Genomic DNA, 25,765 nt, shown 5'->3' on the forward strand with positions numbered 1-25,765 from the left:
ATCCGAACCTGGACCAACGCAACGCGTTTCTGCCAAAATCCAATCAGGCAGTTGGAAGGATTCTATAAACGGATTTACTGACACCCGACACCTTTCGAGACAAGTGCAACTGTCGGCGACTCCCGCACGTCCATCCCTCATATCTGCACCTTGGGGCACACCAGGCATACAATCACACACGCAACAAACACTGCATGGTGACAGGCGGGCAGCTAAAGTTGCACCTTCGCTGTAAAGCGATCATTTACATGTTAGGCCGGTTTGTAACGCAAACCTTACCAGCAGTGTAGTAAAGCTTGGAGGGACTCGTCCATCGTTGGAAAATGAAATTTAATCAACTTCTGGTTTAATTCGTTTCTATACACTCCATTTGCGCTGATCAAGACCCTCAAGACACCGCATGGTTTGTATGACGCGGGAATTAACTAAAACGTTTCAATACTAGGATAAATCGCAACAGGTAAGTGAGAGTGGTTTGGAACGAGATCAATGTCAATCAGCGGAATGAATTCCGGTTTGGTTGAAACGAATTTAACAACGCTAATAAGGATTTGTCTGTGTTCTATCGTTCATATCGTTAATACGGTTTGAGATCCACCTGAAGACAGCAATTGTTCTAAAGTACAGAATATGTTTCACCTTTGAAAGGTTCGTAATTTTTGATAGCAACGTAAGCTGCAATACCTGGAGAAGATTCTGAGATTTGCTCGCAGACGCAAGGTGTGCGAAGTAGGAGGATAATAAATCCTGAGCTGTTTAAACTATTTGAGAAATAAGATCTGATACTCATATGAGGCTAAAGAAGCTGCACACAGTAAACATGTTGAATGGATCAAATAAAGAATACCGAGCTGAGAAGCGACCCCTCTATAAGAATTTGTTTGAAGAGTTTTCCCTTTCTTGATCATCCTCCTCAAACTATCTTCTGGAACACATAATGCTGTGATCAACTTCTTTCTGGGAACAAATCCAAGAAGGGTCACATATGAATACATTGAAAAGAATAGTTGTTTAGTAGGATATCAAGGTTAGTAATGAAATAATTGTGAGTATAGTGTGATGTTAGACTGTTTAGAAATACTTGCTTTCACTCACTTTGATTTATAGAATTCACCAATTTTCATTGCTTCACCCTGTGTCCTACCACAAAACCGTAATCATGAGGAGGATCTAGAATATATATAAAAAAAAAACAATAATAGTTACATCAGCCTTAATCTTGATCCACAATGTACTTACCAACAACTGAAACGTAGTTCGAGTAACTCTCGATGCTGCTACTAAGACGTCCAATAGACCCCAAATACATCCGACGAAAGGAAACTTCGACTGCGACTTTTATCTAGTAGCTTACTAATAATAATACTACCGTCCTATCAAATCCCAATACAATTAGTAAACAAAATGGCTTCTCTACTGTTCTTCCCATTACATGCCTTTCAACTCTGGTATTGCTTTTGTGAAAAGTACAATGATTTTATTTTTCAAGTTCCAAAAACCGTTTCGGTTCATATGCTAGTGTACGCAGGTACAATCACCTGCTGACACTTCAACAAAAAAAAATCTTCGCCTGCTCAACCTTTTCCTTTTCTCACGTTTTCTCGCGTTTTCTCACGGAGTTTGTTTGTCTAAGCTGTTCACATCTATTTTACTCACTTATGGATGCACACTCTTGTGCTGTGTGTATGTGTATTTTTGTTTTGTTTTCATTAGAATATTTTTAAATGATAGCACACGCTATACGCATAAATACATTAATCCCTCTCGTGATAACCAGTCCAGTCCTCCGCCCCCACCCCACACACGCACCCTTTCTCACCCTTGTCTCTTTCGCTGTGTACGCGTGTGTGTTCGGTGTAAGCGTTTGTATTGTATCATTATTAGTAATCGCTTGAAATATCTTATATTAATACATCATTCCATATACATTTTACGTGACACAACACACACACGTACACAGGCAAAGCGAGCTTCGCCTAGGGTAGTTTTACCTTTACCACACATTATCATTGTTTATCGTCAAACCCTAATTCCACAGTCTCTCTTGATCGCTTGTTTTATCCCTGTAGATAAGCCCGCCATTTTGCTCATTCTATACCTTTAAGATTCATTCTGTTCATTAGCATCTTATCTTGGCGTGCACACACACACACACACACTAGCATGTGGTTTGAAAAGTGGGGAGGGGCGGGGCTTTTATCCAGTTATGTTTGTATGTTCTACAAATCGCTCATCTTTTCCATCATACAAATTAATTTCACTTTCCCAAGAAGCGTTTAATATTAGTCATAATAGGATATCACTTAGTGCTACAGTAATATGTATAATCGATAGCATTTGATTGTTACTTAACTGCGTAAAAATAATGTGATACAACTAATACACCTTTCGTTTTTTTTATCGGCACGCTTCACTCGCCCTCCTATCTTAAGCGTTCTCATTTTAGTAGTTGATGTCGCTTAGTTTTTTTGTTTTGTTTCTCACACACAATCCAGTCATTTTCTTTTCGTGTAATTCTACGAGCACCGTTCGAAACCGCATTCCTCGCTTAATAAAACATCACGCTACACAGTTCCTTTCATATATGTTTATGCTTGGGGGTTCACAGCCGATTCTAGTTTTGCTGCTAGTATCGCTAGTGTGATCGCAGGATATTTTTATTCCTGCAGAGCTTGGTTGTATATCTGTTTATGTTGTAGAACGTTTCGTTCGGAGCTTAAGCCCAATTTTAGACATTGTATAGTACAGTGGTACTGTACATCGTCGAAATAATTAGTTTCCCTTGTCTAACAGAACCCAACAAAAGGGTTCATGCGCCTTACTAGCACAACATAGGTTGGAAAACATTTACCTTTCTGTTTTGGAATCGCCTATTTAGAGGATAAACAGTTACATTACGTGGAATAAATGATCTTGAGAGATAGAAAAAAAAGTATGATTTAGAGATTTTTTTTCCACTGACTAGCTATCTGATGACCGGCGTCGTATTCGCGTCATTAAACGACCGCATCGGACAAATGCGTATGGGATGCGTATTACTTGAGAACCCCATAACTGGTGACTCCGACGTGTGAAAGACGTATAAAGCACGGTTTATACAACGTCGCCACAAACCTTTATCCCTACCCATACTCTGGGCAAGGACCAGCTACGTGGTATAAGTCTATTAACCCATTCTATGGTCAAAAGGAATGGTTTCTTACTACACTTGTTGTCGTTGAAAGTCTTATTATAAAAAGCTTTCTCCTAAACAAAAGTAGATAAAAATCTTCCACGCAACAACTGTACACCCTCTTCAAGGGCGCTAAAAAAAATGAAATATTGTTCGTTTTCCTCTTAGTAGGCTTCTTCTTGCGATCATTATCTTTAGGTATTACTACTCCGTATCTAATTCTTAGCAGGATTCTACTAATAAAGTGTCTCATATCCTTGAGTTGGAATTCCTGGAGAAATGGGTTGAGAGCATGATCAACGTTTGCTTCGTTAGGTTTAGAAATCGAAAAAGGCACTTGACAACACAAATTATTATCGTTAGTTGGTAAGTAAAACACAAACAGAACAAAAACAACTGTACATTGAACAAAAAGAAATCAAGATGATAAAATATAAATGAGATCGACAAAAAAAACATACCAGCCAATTGTCAGCCTGTCGCGGTTCCGCATGTGTGTTACTCTGAACATGTGCTCAGCTGCGTAGTGATGGGTAAATCCTCCATTTTCCCGGAGTCGGAGTAATCCGACCCTGTTGCATTCCGGAGTATACTCCGGAGTAACTCCGGCATTATAATCGGGTGCTGCGCGGACTACTGCTGCGTGAGCAAACGATATTACTGATCGGAGTCATAACTCACTAAGATTAATTGAGTCAGCTTTACATAAGAGAGCTAACCCTTGCTATTGGCTATTTCTGCTTTTGTTGTCTTTTCACTTGCTCCTGAACGTTACCAGGTAAATTATTTTCGTCCGGTAACACGCTCATTCAAGGGCTAATTAAACTCATTCTCTCTGCGGGTGTGTTAAATCGCATATCAGTAACTAACAACTCTGGAGATTCGATTTTAACTCATTGATTAACAAACCTCAACTCAACTCATTCTTACTCAGTATGGACAACACTAAACGGAACTCGCAACATACGCATGTTGGTTTTACGGTACAACAATCTTCGGTACGCATAGTTGAAGATGGAAAATGGATAGTATGTAACGTAAGCAACATAACGGTAAAACGTTGATAGCTCAGCCCTTTTTCCGATCCATTTCCATTCCTTTTTTGCCTTCTAATTCCAACAAAACTATATAATCCCTGCTGAAGCTCTCAGATCCAGACCGTCAGACAGTATTTACATACAACGCTTTTATCCTTTTTGTGTCCTGCCTGGAGTGGATTGTGTGAAGCGTCGATTACACAAAACACACATATTACAACGCGCCAGACACGCTGACGAATGGCAAGACGGGTCCAGATTGTCACACCATTGTAACCATCATATTGCCCTACGATACACATATATATATAGATATAAACCGGTGAAACTTGTGCCGGGTTTTCTGGTTCTGATTAATGTACATAAAGATGAACCACACCACCTTAGACGGTTTCTATCGTGGCACTTATCCTTCCTCTTCTGATCCTACTACTCCTCGCGTCGGTGATTTCTAATCGCCGATTGAATTCTAATCAAATGTTTGTTATCCGCTTAAAGTCCTGGCATATTTTTCCATATCAATGCTGTGACGTATGTGTTTACAATGATCGTATACAGACAAACTAGCATAGCTCTTAAGTCAACAATATAAAAGAAAAAGCTTACGAACTACATGAATTTAAAATACGCTACACACGCGCGCACTAGTACATAAACAAAACAATATAGATTTATCATTCGGAATACAGTACGTATTGGGGTATTTGGGGGAGTGTTTCATGTGAATGTGTATAACGGCAGATAGAGAGAGGGAAAGAGAGAGATACACGCACACAAACGTTCCACTTGTTCCGTTAAATAAACAATTGGAACGGAAGGAAAAACAGAAAATATTGACGTTAATTTAATGTTACAAATCCCTAAGGATATTGCAACACTCAGAATCATACATAGTTAATCTAACACATTGAACAGAGATTGTGATGCTATAAATAGGTTGGAAATAGGAGTTCCTGTACATGCTTATACTGCTGTTATGATTTCTTTTTCTCTTCTATTTGTTCTAATTGATCTATCTGATGAGTTGCTAAAAAGGATAATGGAAGTTTATGTATGTGTGTATGTATGTGTGTGTGTGTTCGCATTTGTTAATATACGGCTTAATCTAAGCTAGATTAAAAACAAACATTACCATCACTGATTTTTTTTTATAACAGAAGGTAAAACTATTGCACGAAACTTTTAAACAGTAAACCTTTTTCTTCCTTGTGCAGCTCACTAGGTTATTTTTTTGTTTTACAATCACGACACGTGCCACACACCGCACAACATGTGACACCTCGGGGGGATGTGGTTAGTTGTCCCAGGGCGTGGAAAAACACGCAAATAAACCAAATCACATCTAAGCGTAGTGGCACACTGTTTCACAACATGCGAACATAGCACATTTACACTACTCGGTACTGTTGCAACTGTTCGATATGTACACACATATGTGACGGGTATCGAAAAAGTCACACATAAGCGCATTTGGGGGTTTTGGGGTGAAAACAAAAAGCGTATGTACAAATTCATCACAATTCGTGTTTATATTAATTAGTGGAAAATTCAGTACCTGTCTGTCGTTCTGTCTCTGTTCCTGTCGTCTAAAGTTCATAGTCGTTTACGTCATTAAAGTGGTGGTTAGGGGGATTTGTTATTACTAATACTAGTCATATGCTTATGTGGTATAAGCGTACATATAGTTGGGATTTAGGTTTTAGTTCGTTTAGTTCGTATAGTTCGTCCTGGCCAGGTTAGTTGTACTGAGTAGTGTACCAATATGCATCAGAGTAAGCTAATTTGACAATAATTCCAATTAAACTTTGGAAGAAAACGAAACAAAGTAAAAACTTTTCAAACACAACCAAGTGTTTAAAATAAAAGTTCAATATCAAACACACACATGCACACATTCGGCATTAGGAAAACTGATGTTTTCCTTCTTGTTTTTCTCCGAATTGATTTACCCCCTATACCTGCATCTAATATCTTCGACATTCCTATCCATTAGTACACATACGCTTATGATATAAAGATATATCGCACTCAGCGGTCGATACAAGAATACATGTGTTATGAAAGGAATACAATTCAAAACGAACCCACCACCACCCGACCGGGAACACCGGACACCGGACAATACCCATCGGTCGGAAAGTCTTGCACCTCTCGCCGCACCCAAAACCCTTTTCCTCCTCCTCGTGGGAGGGGGAGGGAGAGGTATGGGGGGGCACTATTACTATTACTACTACATCGTTTGATGGTTGCGCCCGGTATAAGACTGCTGTCACTGGCGATTGTTCTTGGAGAAATTGTGCGACGCCCAGTTGAGCGACGTTTTCCACGAGTTGGCAAGCGCTTCGCTAAACTTGTGCTTGAAATGTGTACGTGCTTCCTCCTCCGTTTTATCCAGTACCTGCAACATAAGGGAATACGTAAGAAAAGACACCTGCAGAATGCTTTGCCTTCGGTGATGGATGCGTACCAGTGTTTCCCGAAGGTAGTTGAGATCCTTCTCCGATGACAGTTCCGGCAGCCCGGTTGATATCATCATCGAGAACAGCGACAGTATGAGACATCCGTGCTGGCGAAGAATAAGAAACGCCTGGAGAAAAAAAAGCAACAGAGAGTTAGCAGATGTAGAGAAGCCGAATTGCAGTAGAGTGATGAACACGTACATCTTCGCAGAGCTTCTGGAAATGACAGAACTCCTGTGCCTCCCGATCTGTCCGCCCGTTGTTGATCACATATACGAAGTCGTGCGTCAGTACGAACGGTACACGCTCCCGCCGGAACCCAAACTTCTCCTTAAAGTGTCCAAGGATGTGCCCGAAATCGATGTGAAACAGTTGACCGGTTTTCTTCACCATGATGTTGTCCGAGTGGCGATCGGCAACACCGAGCACGTACGTCGCAACACAGTAGCCGGCACAGCTGAGCGTAAACTCCTGGATCGCTTTCGCCAGCAGCTCGTCCGTGTTGTTATGCTCGCGCAACCAGGCCAGCAGGGAACCCTTCTTAAATGGTGAGGTGGCCGAAAACATGCCCCGCTCCTTCTGGATGTTTGCGATCGTTTCCGCATTCAGCACGACCTCGATCAGCCCGAGCTTGTGATCGGTGCTGATGCAGCTGTACGGATTCATCCGGAAGTCCAGCCCGTGGTTCTTCCAGATCCGATCCATAATGCGCAACATCTGTAACGTCAGCATGTCCTGGCGCAGGTCGTCACCGTTCTTGAATATCATATGTATATCGTCACCGTTCGGGTCGCTGTTCTCGTACACGACCCACAGTGGGCGCATCTTCGAGTCCATCACCTTGCAGCGCTCCGTACGGACGCTCTTGCACCGGAAGCTGGGATTTAGCGGACTGATCAGATCACTCGTCAGATGACCCTCCTTCGCCAGCTGCTCCATCAGCAGTGCGCGTCCCTTCTCCTTGCTGCCCTTCTTCACATTGTCCGAGCAGACCTGCAAGTAACGCAGGCACTGCATCTGCTTCAGCAGCACACCGACGTGTTCCGGGCTGCCGAGCAGGTACGCTTCCAGTATCAGCCCAAACCGTACCTGCACGGACGGTACGGACAGCTCCGAACGCAGATGCCAGAACAGATAGTGACCGATGTGTTGGTTGTGAAGGGCACGCTGCAACAGAAAGTACACCAAATCACAGTTCAGGTACGACTCGTGCTTGAGCGCCTGCACCAGCTGCAGCAGATAGAGCAGCAGCTCGTCGTCCTCGATCGTGCGCAAACAGTCGACAGCGTACCGGCGCACGTACTTATCCGCGTACGCATAGTCCAGCAGCTCGAGTGCCCGTTCGACCAGTAGCTTCGGCCACTCCTGCAACAGCGATACAATTTCCGACACCTCGTCTCGGTTGTTCCACTCGACGCAGTACAGCAGACAGGGCAAACCCTGCGGCATCTGCAGCATGCAGTCGCGCCGTTTCGCCCAGATTGCGTTACGATCCTGCTCGTGGATATCGTTCAGTCGGTCGTTATACATGTACGCGGACATGATCGCTTTGATCGAGCGTGTATCTTCCGCGCTTTCGCGGTTCAGATGCTCGTTCCGGTGGCTCATCTTCGCTGCGTGGGATAACAATTCCTCCTCGCCCGGGTAAACGATGATGCGCCCTTCCGGTCCATACGGACCGAAGCTTAACAGCATCGACACAACCATATTGTCCCGGGTCGGGTTTGGCTCGACCGTTCCGAGCGGATGCAGAATATCCTCCGACTGGGCGTCCTCCTCGTAGCCCCACGTGTACAACGTGACCGAGTCGGACTTGAGCTGGTTCTTGTAGTCGTACACCATCGTGTTCACCCAGGCAATTGGGTTAATCAGTCCGTCCTTGGTGCGGCGCGTCCGTATGCCCGTACCCTTTGCCGTACGATGGTTCTCGTACACCACCAGACAGAGACGCGCCATACGCGGCACATTGCTCACACTGATATCGAGAAAGATCGTCTCGTTCCAGAAGGCAACGCCACCGTTTACGTTCACCATGCGCGTCCGCACCGTCTTGCACAGTGACTTACCGCCGTGAAACAGACCGAGCTGCACGCCCAGCTCCTTGTCCGACTCGATGTTTAGCCCACGGATCTCGTGCACCGTGCACTGCAGCTTTGCACTTACCTCCCAGCTGGTGATGTACTTCACCTTTCGCAGCGTGTGCGACTGCTGTGACTGGTTGCCGTAAATGCTGCCGACGTTGCTGTAGGCGTTAATTGCACCCGCAATACTGCTGTTATGTTTGCCCATCGTACCACTGCTGGCCGTACTCGATGCCGTCGAGACGAGCGACATGGTTGACACCGAGCTGGCGGTCGATACCAGTGCCGACGTCGTGTTGGTCGTCGTGGTCGTGCTCGACCACTGTGTAAAATCGTCCCGCGCGTCATAGATGTCGCTCTTGAACACCTCCACCGAACGGACCAGCCGCGGTACGAATGTAGGCGTTTCATCACGCGACAGGCAGTCCTGCACGTACTGGAAGCATATCATCGGATGCGCCCCGTAGATGTACTCCTCCCGTCCGCACACCTTCAGTATGAAGTCGGTACTGTTGTCCATCCGCGCCTTCATCGAGATACGCTTCTTCTCGAGTATTCGGTTCAGCACCTCGTCCGGTGTTGCCCGGCACGGTACCTTTACCGTCACCTGCATATCGGTGCTGATCGCAACCACGCAAAAGTTACCGTCACCGTTCGCGAGCCGGCGATTGATCTGCTCCGGTACGTGCAAACCGCTCACCAGCTTCGCCGGATACTGGTAGGCGATACGCTCCATCCGCGTCATTACCTGCCGTCTGCTACCGATCTCCTCGCTCAGCATGCTCATCTTCGCGCGGAAATCGTTCACCTCCGGGTTGACGAGCGTTTTCACCGGCAGCTTGCCGTCGAGCAGGATGTTGATGTTCTCCATCAGCTTGGTATTCTCCGACACGTTGCTCTTCTCGACGAACCGCATTATGCCGAGGGCAGGCTGGACGTCCATCAGCCGGGTTGCCTCATTTTCGTGCGTGGTGTTACAATTCGTTCTGCCCGATGCCAGCGTACTGAAGCAGTACTTGTTCTTGTCACCGAGCAGGCAGTACAGCGGATAACGTTCCGCTTCTTCCCAAACATCCTGGCAAATGGATTTCAAGGTGAGGAGAAAGCGAATTAGCAAACCGTTCTTTTAATGCACAACAAAGAATTTATCACTTTACTAAGAATAAGAATTCGCTAAAGACAGCACAGTGGACGCAAAAATCTCTCGTCTGCGATCGCACAACACAGAATTCTCCAGCCGAATTAAAACAAACAAAAATCACCCACAAAATACCTGTGAATATTTGTAACTCTTTCTTTTCGATGAACTTTTAAACTTTGATTTCCATTTCCGTGAGATGAACGGTGGAATCGAAATCCACGAAAAGCACTGCATCTTATACTGCACACTTCACACACCAAGGAACTACCGTTGTGCTGAACTGCAGCGACACGATTGAGAGGAAAATTTTCCGTTACTAGATTTACGATGCTTTCCCAGTGCAGGCTATTCCTGGGTGGGCCTGGGATGAGCCAACCATGGTAACCATGGCAACGGTCGTACAAATCGCGGACATTCGATCAAGGAGAAGATAGATTTTATTCTCCAGCTTAAACAAAGGAGAGTTTTGGGAGGATGAAAGCGGGAGAAGGGGGTGGGGGGAGGGGAGCTCATTGCTGTGAAACAGAAGACAAGGAAATGCTAGCCTTTTCTTTTCCAGAAAACAGAAGACAAGGAAATGCTAGCCTTTTCTTTTCCAAAGAGGAAAAAAATGAGTGTTTCGAGCGATCGGTCTATACACAATTACTAGAATCAATTAAAATTTTACTATTGGAATAAGAATATTTAAAGTGCACTTTGAATGCAAAAGCAGAACACCTTTCTAGACATTTACAAAATATTTAAATTGTTCGAACGGAAAATTTTTCCATTCCCTGCTGTCATATCGTCTTCTTGATCCGTACAACGGGTACACACTCTAAGCGCATCCAATTATTTCCTTGCCAAACCGTGCACTTGCTTCATTAGCAAAAGAATACATATAAATAAAGCCAAACAATCATTGCTACACCGGATGCAACAGTGCACACAAAGGAAAATAGCAAACACGCACTTAGAAAGATAGAAGACGAAATCTACCCCGAAGGAACCATATCCCGAACAAATTGCGCGGAAAAGTGAGGGAAAACATTGGATGTCTCGTCTTAAAGGCAGAGGAACCAATTCAGGCAATTTGTTTGTTCGATTTTTGTTTCCTTTCGTCTAAACACAATTAGCTTGTAATTGTGTGTGTCGTGTTTGATACGAAGAGACATCTTGCGCTGTTGAAATTTAAATGTAAATTACAATCACTACTTGGTGACACCATTTAATGTAAGCGGTGCGTTTAGAAAGGATAGCTAATGCGGTAAATTTAGAAAGCATAGCTAAGGCGGTACATTTAGAAAGGAAAGGATAGCGGCCATACATTCACACTATTACCTTGTCTGTACTTTCTCTTTGCAAGACTTTCGCAAAATGATTTTTTTTCCAATTATCGATGTCCTAATTGCATGGTTTTCATGATTCGGTTTGATTGCTAATTGTTTCAATGCATATTAAAATCTATTCCTCAATCGATTTGCATGTCCATATACAACTCTGTTCCTACAAGTTCCAAGATACAAAAAGAATCTTTTGTAAAGTACTCATTTTAACTCTGATCGGATCAAGGTTTAAAGAATCGTATAATCTGGCATAAGAACCATCTGTATATCTCATGTTTCGTATATATGTCGCAGCCTCTTTCCCCCGCCCAAACCCAAAACGGGAAAAGGATGTCTCCATTGGCTCACATTTGCAAAGAGTGCGGATGGCAAATGTGATGAGAGAGAGGTCATTAAAATCGTAAAATTTTAAAACAAACAATTTCGTACGGTTTCGTATAACATACGGCGGCGCCATCACCCTACTTTGGGGGTTCGGGGTGCCGTATGGTCACGTACATAAATAGAGACCTACTGCAACAGCGCGAACCGAGACGAAAAGCTGTGGATCGGGGTACCCCGCCCCTTCATTCTTAACGCAACATAACAAAAATGATCGGTTTTTGGGGGGCAAAATAGACTAACAACTTACCGTTTTGAGCTCTTCCAGCGTTACATGGATCGGCATACACATCGTGATCATCACACCGTTCGGCATTAGGAAGTGCAGTTCGGTTGATTCTTCCGGATTCTTCCAGAACTCGTAGTCAAACATGGGACGCTGCTTGTGTTGCTGCTGGTGTTGTTGCTGCTGGTATTGTTGCTGCTGCTGCTGCTGCAGCTGCCGCTGCTGTTGCAGATAGATCCGGTGTGCCACCACTTGCCTCCCGGAATCGTTCTCCGGTATGGTTGTGTTTGCGGTTCGCTTCATGGTAGTCGTCACGTTTCGCCCTTGTTGCATATTTCCTCTCTATTCCTATTTTGCTCCCCTCCCTGTCCTATCTTTTCCTCCCTTCCTCTCCCCCTGGTTTAGGGGGGAGATCTTCCCTACACCGGGAGAGGACGTTACGTTTGCTTCCCTAACTGAACTCTTTTTCTTTTTTTGTCCTCTCCGAAAAACAACAAATTTGAAATACGTTTCCTTTCTTCAATACCTCTAGGATAGTAATATCCTTTTTAACGAGCGCTCAAATGGAATGGTTTGTGGAGGAGAGTTTTTAAACGTCTCAAGCTTGATAAAAAACAAGTTTGTTTCCCGTTTTAACAAATAGCCAACCAGCGCAAATGGATCTGTTTCTTCTTTATCCTATTTGTATAGCAAATGAAGCGCATTTGGTGACTCTTTTTCTCCCCTCCAGCGGGGTTTTGGTATGAATCATTCGTCGTCGACGATTGTTCGTGCGTGTATGTGTGTGTGCCGTTAATACACAAAATTTCTTACATATAGAACGCTCAAATACTTACTGTACAATTTTCTATTCCAAGTCCCTAGTACATGAACTTCCGTAACCTTTACAGCTGGATAGTTATATCCATAGCCTAGGCGCTTAGCATTAATCTTCATACGCTTCCTATCGATACATCTAGCCTAATCACACTATTTCGTTTTATCTTTGCACATATTTGCCGTAACATGGTTTTCACATACATCTCTTACATTGAAAAGAACACACATACTTTGCTTGCACGCATTATTGCACTTGGGTTGGATGGATGCCTTTCTAGCGTTCTATGCTAGGAAAATGTCCATATTTTCTAATGATATACGTCGTTTGAGTAAACTCCACCGTCCACGTATGTCTGGAGCCTTCCACACAGCCGGCCGATTTATCGGGGAGCAAAATTTACGGCGAAACACTTTCCCTTAGTACGCTAATCTTAAAACGCTGTAGTATGCTATATTACAATCTGATTTCATTTTTGCCATCATCTTTTCAGTTAACTGATCGAACAACTTACTACACAATTGTTTGCTTCTGCTACCGGGTACCGTCGCTCTCGAATGGTGTCTACCGACTGAAGGGAACTGCGGCGATTGTTGTCCTGAAGCCGATCAATATCAAGCAAGGAACACTTGCGATTGTTGCGTGCCTGTGTTCGGCTCACTTGCTACTGGTCGCATTCCATCAGCTCTGACTTCATTTGGTCTACAAAACAGGGAAAAGCGTATTAAAAAACACATGTGTGCACACAAAAGCACATCAAATCGATATCGGAATGCTGGGAAACGAAATGCGTTCATCTTTGCTAACGTCTACCCTGGTGGATACGATGAAACACTACACTCGCGCGTTACTATGACAACACCGTCTCGGAAACCCGGCGATGAACTGAACATGGCAATTTCAATACTGACACATTCCGGCCACTTGCGCAGCTTACTTACTGTACGGCCATATGATTCATTTGTTGATGATGCACGTCCAGCTCATAATTAAATCGTAAGCGTGCGTTTGGGATCTACTAATCGGTAAATAAAGACATTTGCTACATCAAATCGTTTGTCTCCGTTTTTTTTATAGGAAAAATAAAATAGTTATTTTTGAAAGGATAGCGAAATATATTTTAACATATTTCGTCGCTCTTTCCTTTTGCATTAAAAAATAGACATTTGTTGATTGTTTGGTTTTGTAAGAAAATTTTAGATAAAGAAATTATATAATCATTAGAGAATATAATGAGTCTTATTATATTCTTCAATAAAAAAAAGTCAATAAAATTGTTGAAAAAAAACTAAAGCCAGTATTTAAGGAACATTTTCCAATATTTAATTGAAAACTGATTTCCAATATGCACAACTGCATCGCAACTCATGCGCATTTGTTCGCCATACACACGTTGCAAAATGTCATAAAAAGGGTGAATAATGAAGGTTACATATGCGCCTACTATTTCTGGTGACTCAATCGGCGTCACCTAACTTGGCGGAAGCATTCCAAATAATTTTTCCCCACTTCGAAATGATTGCCGTATGCGAAGATGAGAAATAGATTCATCGTACGCAAAAAAACAATCAGAAAGACTTCAACTGTACGGTACGTCCACAAGCGACGAACAGCATAAATATTTTGAATAATCAATTTTTACTACTATCCATATCGAATTGCCACTAATTGGTTTTTAGCTAACATAATCTTGCCGCGTGTTGTACGCTCCCTTCTTCCACACCTTCCAGCCCTTCGCCCGCTTCTTTCTTCTTTCACGAACCTTGGCATGATTGTTTCATTCATAAAATCTCCGCGGCAAAATAAAGCAGTAAAACCGAAGACGTACGTTAACGGTTGGGGGGTAGAGGTTGGTGTTCATCGGAAAACATCGCCGGTATATGACTTTATGGAATCGGTCTACGACACCGGATGATTTGTTCCCCCTTCACCGAGTTGCGATTGCACAAACAGAAGAGAGCATAGGATAGTTCTCGCGCAATTGCATTCCAAATGAATTTATCAGCTATTCACACTCATCACTCACACTCCACGAAAAGCTGGAAGCTGAGACGTTAAGCATTTTTATTACCACGCCAACCCGATGGATCGTGCTCGAACGTGTTACACAGCTGTGGTTTGCGAACGAACGAATGAAAATTAGGGATTGTCACACAAAGATATCAAAATCAAAATCGTCACAAAATTTAAAGAATGTTCAAGAAAATTCATTGAGTCCATTTGACATTTTTCTACAACGTTCCCCATAATAACTTTATGCTTCCGGAGGATTTCAATGCTTTTTAATGGATCGCAGCCGTGACGCGCCTCAATTCGTCTCATCAAACAATGCTTTGTTTTTGTCAAATTTGACGGTGTGGTGCCCCGGGAGAAAAATAAAATACAGCATAGAGCACAGTGCGTGCGTCACTGGACTTACAGTTGTTTACAAGAACAGCGACATAAAAACATAATTTGTCCCAGATTTCGTTGGACTTGGGCACACTTGAGCTCTATATCTTACAGTTTCGAAGAACGCTAGACTTAGCTTCTTCTCATAATAGCTAACCAATGGATGATTATTCTACTCGATCGCTAGTTACCGTGTTGCATTCAAGCGGTTTGCAAACATCGAACCATACCTGACCGTGTTGGTACCACCAGGCATGCTTACAGATGAGACGCGTACCAAAAAGGGGGTTCAGTGCCCGGCATACCAAGTGGGCTCTTTTCCCTAGGAACGGTAGATTTAAAAAAAAAACAAGAACCTCCTTTGGAGCTTGCCGATCTGGTTCGGGTAGTAGCCATAAAAATGTGTTGTTGCCTCTCGTCGGGGAACAGTCAGCCGGTCCCACCGCATCAATCCGACAGCGATTGGGGAAAAGGGGAGAAAAGATTTACGATCGTAGCATCATACAAAACACAAAGCGCACCTCCGATGAGATCTTCGTTGTGTCAATGCACCCGTCAGTCCGTTAGTCCGCCGTCGAGGATCTGTACATCCCGGGTGGTTTTTGTTTGCATCTGTCCGTGCTAAAAGTGAAGGAGAAATATATATTCCCGTTTCTCTAAGGTGTACAATTTTGAATGATTTTATGTGTCTGCATAGTTGGCCGTTTTGATGTGTCGTTCAAGCCGTCCTGGGTCCTAATTTTCGCTCGGTTTAGCTGACGCTCACAATTGAGCACCTCTTCAAGGTTAGGGAAACTAGCCGTACGACTGTCGCCAGGCGAATGAAAACCTTTGTTATTTCACAAGAGACAGACAGGACCGCTTTTATTTACTGCTGAACTTCTCATTCTTCTCCTTAACCGAATGGTACGATGGCTAGGTGTACGCAACAGAGCCATAAGTGGAGTCATATTTTTACGACCGCTGAGAAACGGTTGCAAAAACATGCATTTGGGGGACTGGAGGTGCCTTAAGGGAGATCTCTCCAGCTAACGGGTCATTTATGCCATTTGTGGACCTTAAACGTTCTTCAGCTCCATGTACTAAAAAAGAAGAAATTTCTGACGTGCGCAAAACAACACCATTGGAAATTCTTCAGCGAAATCAATATTATGGACACTAAATAAAAGATAAATAGAATGCCTCCCCTTTACTGTATTTCTGCTATACGATGGATCGATATATTATAGACAACATATATTCCTATGTCCCTGATGCTGATAAAACAACAAATGTCGTAACAGCTACAACAAATGCTGAATGCTATTTGCTTACATCGCAAAACATTCGAACGGGAACACTGAGGCTAATGCCTCGAATACTAGGCGATGTGCAACAGGATGTTCTTCGATTACATCTACAATGTACGGCGTACGCACTCTCAGCAGAAATTGTTTGAATGCAACCCGACGAAGATGAGACATTCGTCACATGCATAAGCATGAAGTTTATCACAAAAACACACATAATTCTTTTCCCGTAGGCGAAACGTTTATAAACAATGCGCGAACGAAACGTACACTAAGAAACTTACGTGGACAATAAAAATAAAAAATCTTCACAATATTTTAAAAATGTAACTTCTTCAACACTTCAAGAAAACTCTAGCCGAAAAAGGATGACAAAACTCTGCATCCAATGAGCTCTCACGCGAAACTAAACGATTCCAAATGGTCTGAACAAAAACGGACCCGCCAAGCTGTGTGATCTTGCCTCCATATTATGCGCATCCCGCTTAAAGGATCCTTGAAACGATACTAAAGTTACGAACGAAGGAGGTACACGGTATGGGTCGAGCCGGGCACATCTTTCGTTTTCGTTGCAAGAAATAGTTTTATAACACCGTACCCAAATCGAAAGCAAATAAACTGCTGCCTGCAAACAAGCAAAGCCGCAAAGGTGTTATGATTTATGGGAATTTTTACAAATCAAAACTACTGAGAACATCGCGGGGAGGGACACAACCGATCGTTTATATGCTATCAACTGTTTTAAATCGTTTTTCCAGGTTTCCGGGTATTTGAAAAGATTTAGCTTTATGATGTTTGATATCGCTTCGATTCCGCGATCGATTTGAAATAGACAAAGGTGACGTGCGATCTATTTCGGCGCACGTAATGTTAGGCAGGTACGTAGGGCGTGGATGTATGGAAGAAGCTTTTCTAGCGTTATCCTGACAAGAGAAAGTTGACGAGAAGCGTTTGTATACGATTTGTTGCCTTCAGCTATTACCCTGGGCAGGTATAATTTTCGTAAGTGTAATTAGGACGAATTTTTAGTGTCCAGAGCTCTCTTTAGCTAGATCAGAGGCGGATTTCCCTATAATTGAACTAAGCGGTCGCGTGGGCTCCCTGAGCTAAAATACGAAACGAATTTTTTTGTCAGTATGGTTAGGACGAATTTTTAGTGTCCAGAGCTCTCTTTAGCTAGATCAGAGGCGGATTTCCCTATAAGCGGACTAAGCGGTCGCGTGGGCCCCCTGAGCTAAAATACGAAACGAATTTTTTTGTCAGTATGGTTAGGACGAATTTGTAGTGCCCAGAGTTCTCTTTACATAAATCGGAGGCGGATATCCCCATAATCGAACTAAGCGGTCGCGTGGGCCCCCCGAGCTCAAATACGAAACGAATTTTTTTGTCAGTATGATTAGGACGAATTTTTAGTGCCCAGAGTTCTCTTTACCTAAATTAGAGGCGGATTTCCCTATAAGCGGACTAAGTGGTCGCGTGGGCCCCCCGAACTCAAATACGAAACGATTTTTTTTGTCAGTATGATTAGGACGAATTTTTAGTGCCCAAAGTTCTCTTTAGCTAGATCAGAGGCGGATTTCCCTAAAATCGAACTAAGCGGTCGCGTGGGCCCCCCGAGCTCAAGCACGAAACGAATTGTTTTGTCAGTATGATGAGGACGAATTTTTAGTGCCTAGAGTTCTCTTTAACTAAATCAGAGGCGGATTTTCCTATGAGCGGACTAAGCGGACTAAGCGGTCGCGTGGGCCCCCCGAGCTCAAATACGAAACGAATTTTTTTATCAGTATGGTTAGGACGAATTTTTAGTGCCTAAAATTCTCTTTAACTAAATCAGAGGCGGATTTCCCTATAATCGAACTGAGCGGTCGCGTGGGCCCCCCGAGCTCAAACACGAAACTAATTTTTTTGTCAGTATGGTTAGGACGAATTTTTGGTGCCCAGAGTTCTCTTGAACTAAATCAGAGGCGGATTTCCCTACAAGCATGCTCCCTACCCAGCATTAGGAGACAAACAATGTTGGTGTACTATCCTTTACACAACGCTGATCAAAGAGAGGTTTCGAGACGCGATTTAAAATGCTCTGTGTGTATGTGTTTTTTTTTGCTCACCCTTTGTTAGATTTTTGTCTGATCTTCACCGGGCCCAGAAGCCACCTAAAAGAAAGCAATATCGTTCCAGCGTTACGATAGGAATGGAAAGGATGTATCTCACCTGCAGCAGCATTATCCGCCTTCATCTGTATTGGGTTGTTGCTTCCTCTTCTTCTTAGTGCCACCTCGTCGATCTGCATCTTCTCCTCATGGGGAACCTTTCGTACGGTTGCCTAAGATGTTGTAGACGAGGTAGATTCCGGCACATTCTCTGATGCGACTGCATGTTGGATGCGTAGAGCAGCACACTTGCGCACATTATTACATACGGGAAGAATACGTTTGCCACGGTGTTGTGTGAGGAAACGTGCGCTGCCAGACTGTCACGTGCTTTTTTCAGGGTCGTGCCGTTTAGCCGAGAGAGGAAAGGAACCATCCGTTGTTAGGGTGGAGCAGAGGGGTTGATCGCACGCTCCCGGTTTTTGTTGCGGAGCGGGTTCTTTTGTTTTCTTTCCTTGCGCTTGATTGGGGCGTATTGATTGTTTACCGTTCACTTTTAAATTTTTTTTTGTGAGGGAAAAAGGATAGGAACAATTTTGTTGAAGGAAAGTATGTAATGGCGGAACGATTTCGTTTTAAATGTTTTCCTCCAATCCTCCGGGTGTGTCAGGTGTGTCTCACTAGAGGAATTTGCAAACAGAACGCACTGTTATCTGCATTAAACCCGATGTAAAATGCGTCTTGAGGATGATTGCCGCTTACACTGTCCGTCGAGCCATCGCTAGGCTGTCCTTAATCACACACGCACGCTGATGCACACTAATGCTTTTCGGTTTACTCTTTGTCCGGCACCTGGTTAACAAATAGCATACACGCAGGAACGGATGACGGTCGTAAGGACGCACGCACCGACGCATACATACACCCGGGTACACGGGACCGCACATAAACAAAAAAAAAGGATACTACCACTCACAGAAAAGCTTCCGAGACAAGCAGAATTGTCACACGCAAAACCACACACATACAGCGGAACGTTTTAATTACAGTTGCGAAAAACAACAACGCGGTATGATCCTGCCCTGATCACATTGTTGCAATTTAGCCATCCCTCAATCATCCTGCCTTGAAAAACTGTCCTTCGCGTCTGGGATTTTTTGCTCTGCGTCGCACAAAAGGAGAGACAGCTTCTAATAGGGTAGCCGCCAGCCGTCGTTTATATCCCTTGTTTCCCTAGAAGGAGTTGCCCCGTTGGAGCATAGAACTTGCAAAGCTGATATTAAATTGTATCTCTGATGAAACAGGATCAAATAGATATCCGTGAAAAGCGTAGCAACACGCCACGCCACTACATAACACACCAAAAAGGAGAGCGCGGTGCAGCCGAACGAGCTGATTGTTGTTGTGTCTGGTGCGTAAGCGGTCGCTTACCGGGCGCGTTTACAAGTCTGGTTTGAGCGATCAGTGCCAATAAAATGCGTTTTGTGCTTGTTTGTTCTATGGGTGATTAATTTTGGCGCTGTGTAAATTATGATAACGAACAGGGCCCTTCTTTCTGCGTTGATTGCCTCAAACCTAAATCACTGTTGCTTTTTGTTTCATTCAACGTTTTCTTCCACTACGAGAAAACAATTCCGTAGCAGGCTATCCCCCTTTGTCCTCTTCTCGTGTGTTTTTCTTTTTTCTTGCACTTTTCCTTCCACTGCATCACATGCTGCTCTCCCGCACGTGTGTTTGTGTGCGTTTGTTTTTCCTTTCTCTTTCACTCTGCTTCACATATCTTGCGTATTGGATGCAGCGCTGCAGCTTCTGTTTAGAAGATATGTTTGCTCATATTCGCACACATCATGCTACACAGCACAATCACGCATAGCCAGAGATCAACGCATCACTCGTACGGTGCCGTACATCAACCGTGGCCCTTCTCTTTCTCGTCCTGGTGTGACGTCTTCTCCACGTTGCTACAGCAACCATCGACCCACCCATCCGTGTACGGTTGTGTAGGGCTCGTTCTGATGAGGGGCGGAAGATGTATATTTCGGGGAGATGTCGTTCTTAGACTCCCATTCAAGAATCTCCCCTTCCGCCCCACCGTCTCACACTTACGCGTTTACAATAACACAACACGCACACCGAGAGAAGCGCTGCCCTTTCCGTATCACTGTCGGCGCTTCTGTGTGCCGTGATGGAAGTGGGGTGTGTGTATGTGTATGGGGAGGTGACGTTTTTCGCACCAGTCTGCACCGTCTTCGTTGCCGATCGTACGGGGATTTTCCTTCACAGTTTAGCAGGATATTTTGGCTCTCCAAACACACGCAGCTCCGGATTAGGATCAGGGTGCGTATGCGTGCGTGTTGGTGTTGCCCACCCCTGTTGGTTAGCCAAGTTGCATCCACACACTGCTGATGGCCCGTGTTGTGCACGTTACGGAAACACACCAAGGAAAAAAAACCCCTGCGCTGTAGCGGGTTTATTCTTCACTTTCCTTAACTTTTCCCTTGTGTTGCGTTCTGCCTTTTCCACCGGTGGGCGGTTTTTTTGTAGCTTGTTAAAAGGAAAAACAACACAACTATCGGAAAAACGAGAAGCGGCGACGACGGCAACGGGCGCTTCGACGACGACGATGACGATGATTTCGACGGCAGATATTTCTCTCTCGCCTCCCCTTGCCGTTTTTACCATTTCCCTTCCATGAGGCGAAAAAACACCCCTCTCGTACCGTACAAAAACAAGAAAACAAACGTTTGGCGTGTTTTTGACAGCATCGCGTTTCGCCCCGGATTTTCGCCCCGTTAGGAGAAATATACAACGATTACCCGAACTACGCGGATAATGCGTATCCGCAGCGAGACGCATAAATCGAGTTTCTGCGTAAGGCAAATATCCTTTAACACGATACACTTCCGAACTGGATATTTCTAGCTTTATTCTAATGTAGCTTTGGGTACACTATATCTCCTGTACTGACTGCAAATCGCGGTTGGCAAGTGGTCATCAACTCGCTAAGGTCTTAATCAATACAATTTGAATTGTATGTACGGATTCGCATTGTTGTGTATTGTTTTACCCATCCTACACTAGGCGCAATAAAATCGTGTAACCCATCCTCCACCTAATAAATTCTCCATTTTCGAATTGTTCTTCAAGATGCACCGCACTTTGAATGCTTTAATAACGTGATAACTATACGCTGATATTAGCAAAATACTCCAGAACAAACGTTTATGAACTCAAGTTATTAGTATATCCTTGTTGAATCCTGTTGTTTTGAATTTCCTCGCACATCAATCTACACATAACTATAAAATTCTATCAAAATCCCCTGTACATCTCCGTGTTCGTCTTGCTTAATATTCTTTGCTCATATGTACGAACCTAATCCTGTGGATTTTATGCTAAGCTTTTCGAATAATCGACCATTTTGTTTAACCTTCAATTTCATGTAAATAATGTAATGCAAATTTATATAAAAATGGTATTCATACAACAGCCAAAAACCAATTCAATATATGCGTTTTAACGCAGAAAACTATAAATCCCCTGAACAAAGTGAATAAAAAGTATAAAAATGTTTCAACTATAAAAAAAAGATGATTCAAATTCCTTTTGTAAATAGATGAAATGAAACTTTCAAGAGCTTATATTGAACTACGGCAAAATCACCGATCGTTCTAAATTGGTTTAAATTGTACACTATTCATTTAGCATATTCAAGCGTAATATTACTATTAATTTTTAAATCAAATAGTTTGATCGATTTTTAAATCAAATAGTTACGACTACAGGCAGTGCTGTGTCTTTTGTACGTATCTCAGACGTAATAATAGCATCTCTATGCTTGATGGAAGTTTTGGAACGAACTCCTGCGGTCTCCTCCTATTCCTCCTCATCGTTTACCATTTCAGATGCGTTACCAACCTCCGGGAGAACTCTGGTCGTTACTTGGTGGCATACGTGGATATTTTGAATGAGTGGCAGCTCTAACTGACCTATACGCATCATATCGATCACTGTAGCAATCCGGTTACGCAACATATGAATTAGTTGCACCCCGCACAACCGTATCAGGGCACCGTAGTTAAAATATTTTGCTATGTACAGCAGTTCGTACAGCATGTCATATTCAAATCTCTTCCACTGTATGTAGCTAGTAACTATAAAATCATAGAAGAACAACTGCGACTTCTCTTGCAACGGAATACTTATAGCTGCCTCAAATACCTTGCTGTCGGGAAAATCCGTGTGCCATTGGTGCAACGGTGACTGCGGACCCAACTTCCGTAGTGTCACAGCCTTGTTCAGGCGATACTGCTTTCCGTCTGGGAACACGATACTGAAATCGGGCTCTTTTGGCAACACTCTATCCGAGACCGCTGGCCAGGCTACGGTTTGGAGTATGGAATTGTTTCGCGCGAGAATAGTTTCCAAGCGTGATTTCGAAGTACCACAAAACAACGTGGTAGTGATGCGAATAAAAATGTTTCCTGGCGGCACATTTTCGCGCCCGGTTGACAACAATCGGCGCTTGTAGTGGCCTTCCGGAAAAAGGCGCACCTTGAGGTACATGGTCTCCTGCGGACGCAGGAAGCACATTTTAGTCTGGCGGCACGCCATTGTACCATTTCGGTTCATAAATTCACAGTGCAAGCCGGCCCATGTGCCTTGGTTCTGGTTGTTGCAGTAGTCCAGAATAAGTCCAATGGAGGTTTCCCCTCTCTCGAACGAACCGCATACTGACCATTCCATGTTGGGAACGTTCAATTTCCTTAACGGAAGCATTTGGCGCGCTAGTCCCGCCTTAATCGAAATGGTATGTTGCGATCGAACGAACTCGTCGCCTATATGCTGAACCATCATTTTTGCCGCGCTAAAGATCTAATGGTACCGCGTACAGCTGAAATATCACACAAACGCACTCGAAACAAATTCTCAGCAACACCTAGCACTTTCTTGCCAGAAAACCACGTAGGAAATTTCCTTTCCCTCTTTCGGTCAGCACGCGACTGTTGTCGCACAAATTTCCAACAACAGCTACAAAAGAACGTAAGAAAACGGATTACAATAGCACTGATGCTTTTTGTTACCGATAAAACTAACTTCTAATGCGCGCGCTTTTTCTCACCTTCCTATTACTGTTCACACTGATGTTACTGATTTTTGGAATTACATGCAAAGCTTCATTGCCATATATGGTGTGCTTCTCCTAGAGCGGTTTGAACGGATCGTAGTACAATGGAACCTTTCAACGGCAATTCCTAGGAAAATTTAAAGATGGCGGATTAGATATTAGCGCTCAACCGGTGCGCGTCGGTTGCTACGATCCTTTTGTTTCCGGGAACACAAAACTTGCGTATTGTACTGATTTTTTGCCTACCTTCGCTTGAGGAACACGTTCAAAGAATACACAAAATGGCTTCTAGCAAAGCGGGAAGACGCTTCGTATGTTGTACAAAAGATAAACTTCTCACTAAAGTTTTCAGACACCAGCACAATTAGTATAAAACTTCGTTTCCGTTTAACACAGCACTCGTCTTGCGAATAAAATCACGTAATAAAGATTGAACGATATGGCGCACAAACAGATTTATCAAACAGACAAACTTTAATCACTATTCGACAGCACTGAACGAAAAAGACAACCGAACGCTTCAGCAGTTACCAACGTAATGATCACCGCACTCGCCTGAACAACTAAAGTTACCGTGTGCTTTTCCCATTGGAGGGGGGAAACGTCTGCACCGGGTGGTTCATGCCGCATACGTCGCACGGGCCCCATATTGCATGGTTAGCGAGTGTGTTTGCTGAAGGCTTCGTTCGTTTATTTTTCGCATCAGAAATTGACACATAAATATTTTAACCATTCAAGGTAATCGTTTTTCTTTTTCATGATTCTCTTCAATATAAAAATCACTTTTTGTGGTATTTTGTGTGCTAGCCTGTTCACTGGAAGAGTTGCGTTGAAACGTTTGGGGGAAAAAAACAGGAGGGGAGATTTCCCCATACCGAATTCAACATTGATCAGACGTTTGAACCATCATGGCTGCGATGAAACGTTTCAGGGTGAAATTATACGAAATATTTCAATTTGAATTGTTTTAGCACAAGGGACAAAATAATTAAAGGGCTTTTACAGGGTTTTCGATCAAGGAAAAAAAAGATAAAAACCGTGAAAGACGAATATTTGCCCTAATGTAATGTTGATGTCTGCATGTGTAATATTTCTCAATCAACAGGACAAACGATAAAGAAAGAAAACAGCACGAACCACAAACCGTTGTTTCGGTCAGCTTTGTTGTGTATTTTTAATGCTATTTTGTTTTTGTTGATGAATGAAGAAAGAAAGTTTTATTTTCTTATAATTTGTTTTGTGTGTGTTAGCTTGCTTGCGATGCCTTTTACGTTTCATTATAAACATCTAAACCATACACTTTTGCGGCCATGAGAATATAAACTAAGTAGGTATCTTTTCTTTTTGTGTGTGTGTTTTTTTTTGCCCAACAACCGCTTTCACTTAACATTTTATGCTACAGAAATGTACCCGGATGTAAGTTTACATAGTACGGAATAAAATAGAAGGAAAAAGAGAACAGTCCGTTGAAAAAAAAAATTAAAGTGGAATGCCACGAAAACTGGAAAAAACCCTCAGGCTATAAACAACCTAACAAATAATACATTTTAATAGTTCTATGCGTATTCACTAACACTTGAATGCGCTCTGGCAGACTGGCTGGCCATGTACGCTTTCGTCCTCACGCATTTTTTCTCTTTAACCGCAAGCTTTGTTTCAATTTGCGTTAAACCATGCGGCGGTGCGCTTGCTGCCGTCCTTCATGCGCCTACGATTTATCATTATAGTGTAATAGGTGACAGCTCTTCTACCACGATGGGGGTTTCCTTTTTCGCGCAGAGGAACTGTGACTTAAGTAACGTATATAATACCATACCAGTTAATGCTTGTTAAGTACAAAAATTAAACAATTATACGAAAAAAAAACAAACACGCCAAAAATCACAAACGAAAACAACCACATCGTGAAGGGTCCTGACTAGCACACCTTGATTGACGACGATACACACACACATCACGCGTGAGTTGTGGATTTTTGGGTGTTTGTTGGAGGAAGATTAGGGATAATGATATCCTTCAACTTCTGCTCACTTTAGTTTCATCGTGTAGTGTGTGGCTGTGAGTAGGGTAAGTTATGGACGAAGGCTCCCTAATATCCCTTAGCACGTTCAACCGCTATTGCTAGTACATAAGCCCGCTTTTTCTTCCACTTCGTTTTCGCCTACGTTTTAGATGGCTTCATCGCCCACTCTGTCTACTAGCGCGTGTACATTGCCGCTCACAACTGA

The 25,765-nt window shown here is 43.3% G+C and overlaps 2 protein-coding genes across 3 annotated transcripts; both read right to left on the minus strand.

Annotated features, from left to right (window-relative positions):
* Positions 1-1,451: 1,451 nt before the first annotated feature.
* LOC125763790 (phosphatidylinositol 4,5-bisphosphate 3-kinase catalytic subunit beta isoform) lies at positions 1,452-21,177 on the minus strand. 2 transcript variants are annotated; one of them, XM_049427314.1, is made up of 6 exons: positions 18,531-21,177; positions 18,428-18,472; positions 11,847-13,341; positions 6,870-9,824; positions 6,677-6,796; positions 1,452-6,607 (listed from the first exon to the last, which is right to left on the minus strand). In XM_049427314.1, exons 3-6 carry the CDS (start codon positions 12,153-12,155, stop codon positions 6,479-6,481), a joined length of 3,513 nt encoding a protein of 1,170 aa, XP_049283271.1. In that variant the 5' UTR covers positions 12,156-13,341; positions 18,428-18,472; positions 18,531-21,177; the 3' UTR covers positions 1,452-6,478. The 2 variants fall into 2 exon arrangements, with proteins under 2 accessions (XP_049283271.1, XP_049283280.1); XM_049427323.1 differs by lacking the exon at positions 18,428-18,472 and having other exon boundaries at positions 11,847-13,080; positions 13,154-13,341; positions 18,531-21,174.
* Positions 21,178-21,291: 114 nt separating this feature from the next.
* LOC125763879 (uncharacterized) lies at positions 21,292-24,412 on the minus strand. Its single transcript, XM_049427535.1, has 3 exons — positions 23,784-24,412; positions 23,532-23,664; positions 21,292-23,440 (listed from the first exon to the last, which is right to left on the minus strand). Exon 3 carries the CDS (start codon positions 23,264-23,266, stop codon positions 22,286-22,288), a length of 981 nt encoding a protein of 326 aa, XP_049283492.1. The 5' UTR covers positions 23,267-23,440; positions 23,532-23,664; positions 23,784-24,412; the 3' UTR covers positions 21,292-22,285.
* Between the last annotated feature and the right edge of the window lie 1,353 nt (positions 24,413-25,765).

The sequence above is a fragment of the Anopheles funestus genome, chromosome X, assembly GCF_943734845.2.
Source record: "Anopheles funestus chromosome X, idAnoFuneDA-416_04, whole genome shotgun sequence".
NCBI classification, from domain to species: Eukaryota; Metazoa; Arthropoda; class Insecta; order Diptera; family Culicidae; genus Anopheles; species Anopheles funestus.

Excerpts from the sequence above, each read along its gene's own strand:
- LOC125763790 (XM_049427314.1), bottom strand. The coding sequence starts at position 12,155 with ATGCAACAAGGGCGAAACGTGACGACTACCATGAAGCGAACCGCAAAC. Across the intron at positions 6,797-6,869 it reads TCCAGAAGCTCTGCGAAGAT|GCGTTTCTTATTCTTCGCCA; the intron begins GTACGTGTTCAT and ends TTTTTTCTCCAG. Across the intron at positions 6,608-6,676 it reads ACTACCTTCGGGAAACACTG|GTACTGGATAAAACGGAGGA; the intron begins GTACGCATCCAT and ends CTTATGTTGCAG.
- LOC125763879 (XM_049427535.1), bottom strand. The coding sequence starts at position 23,266 with ATGATGGTTCAGCATATAGGCGACGAGTTCGTTCGATCGCAACATACC.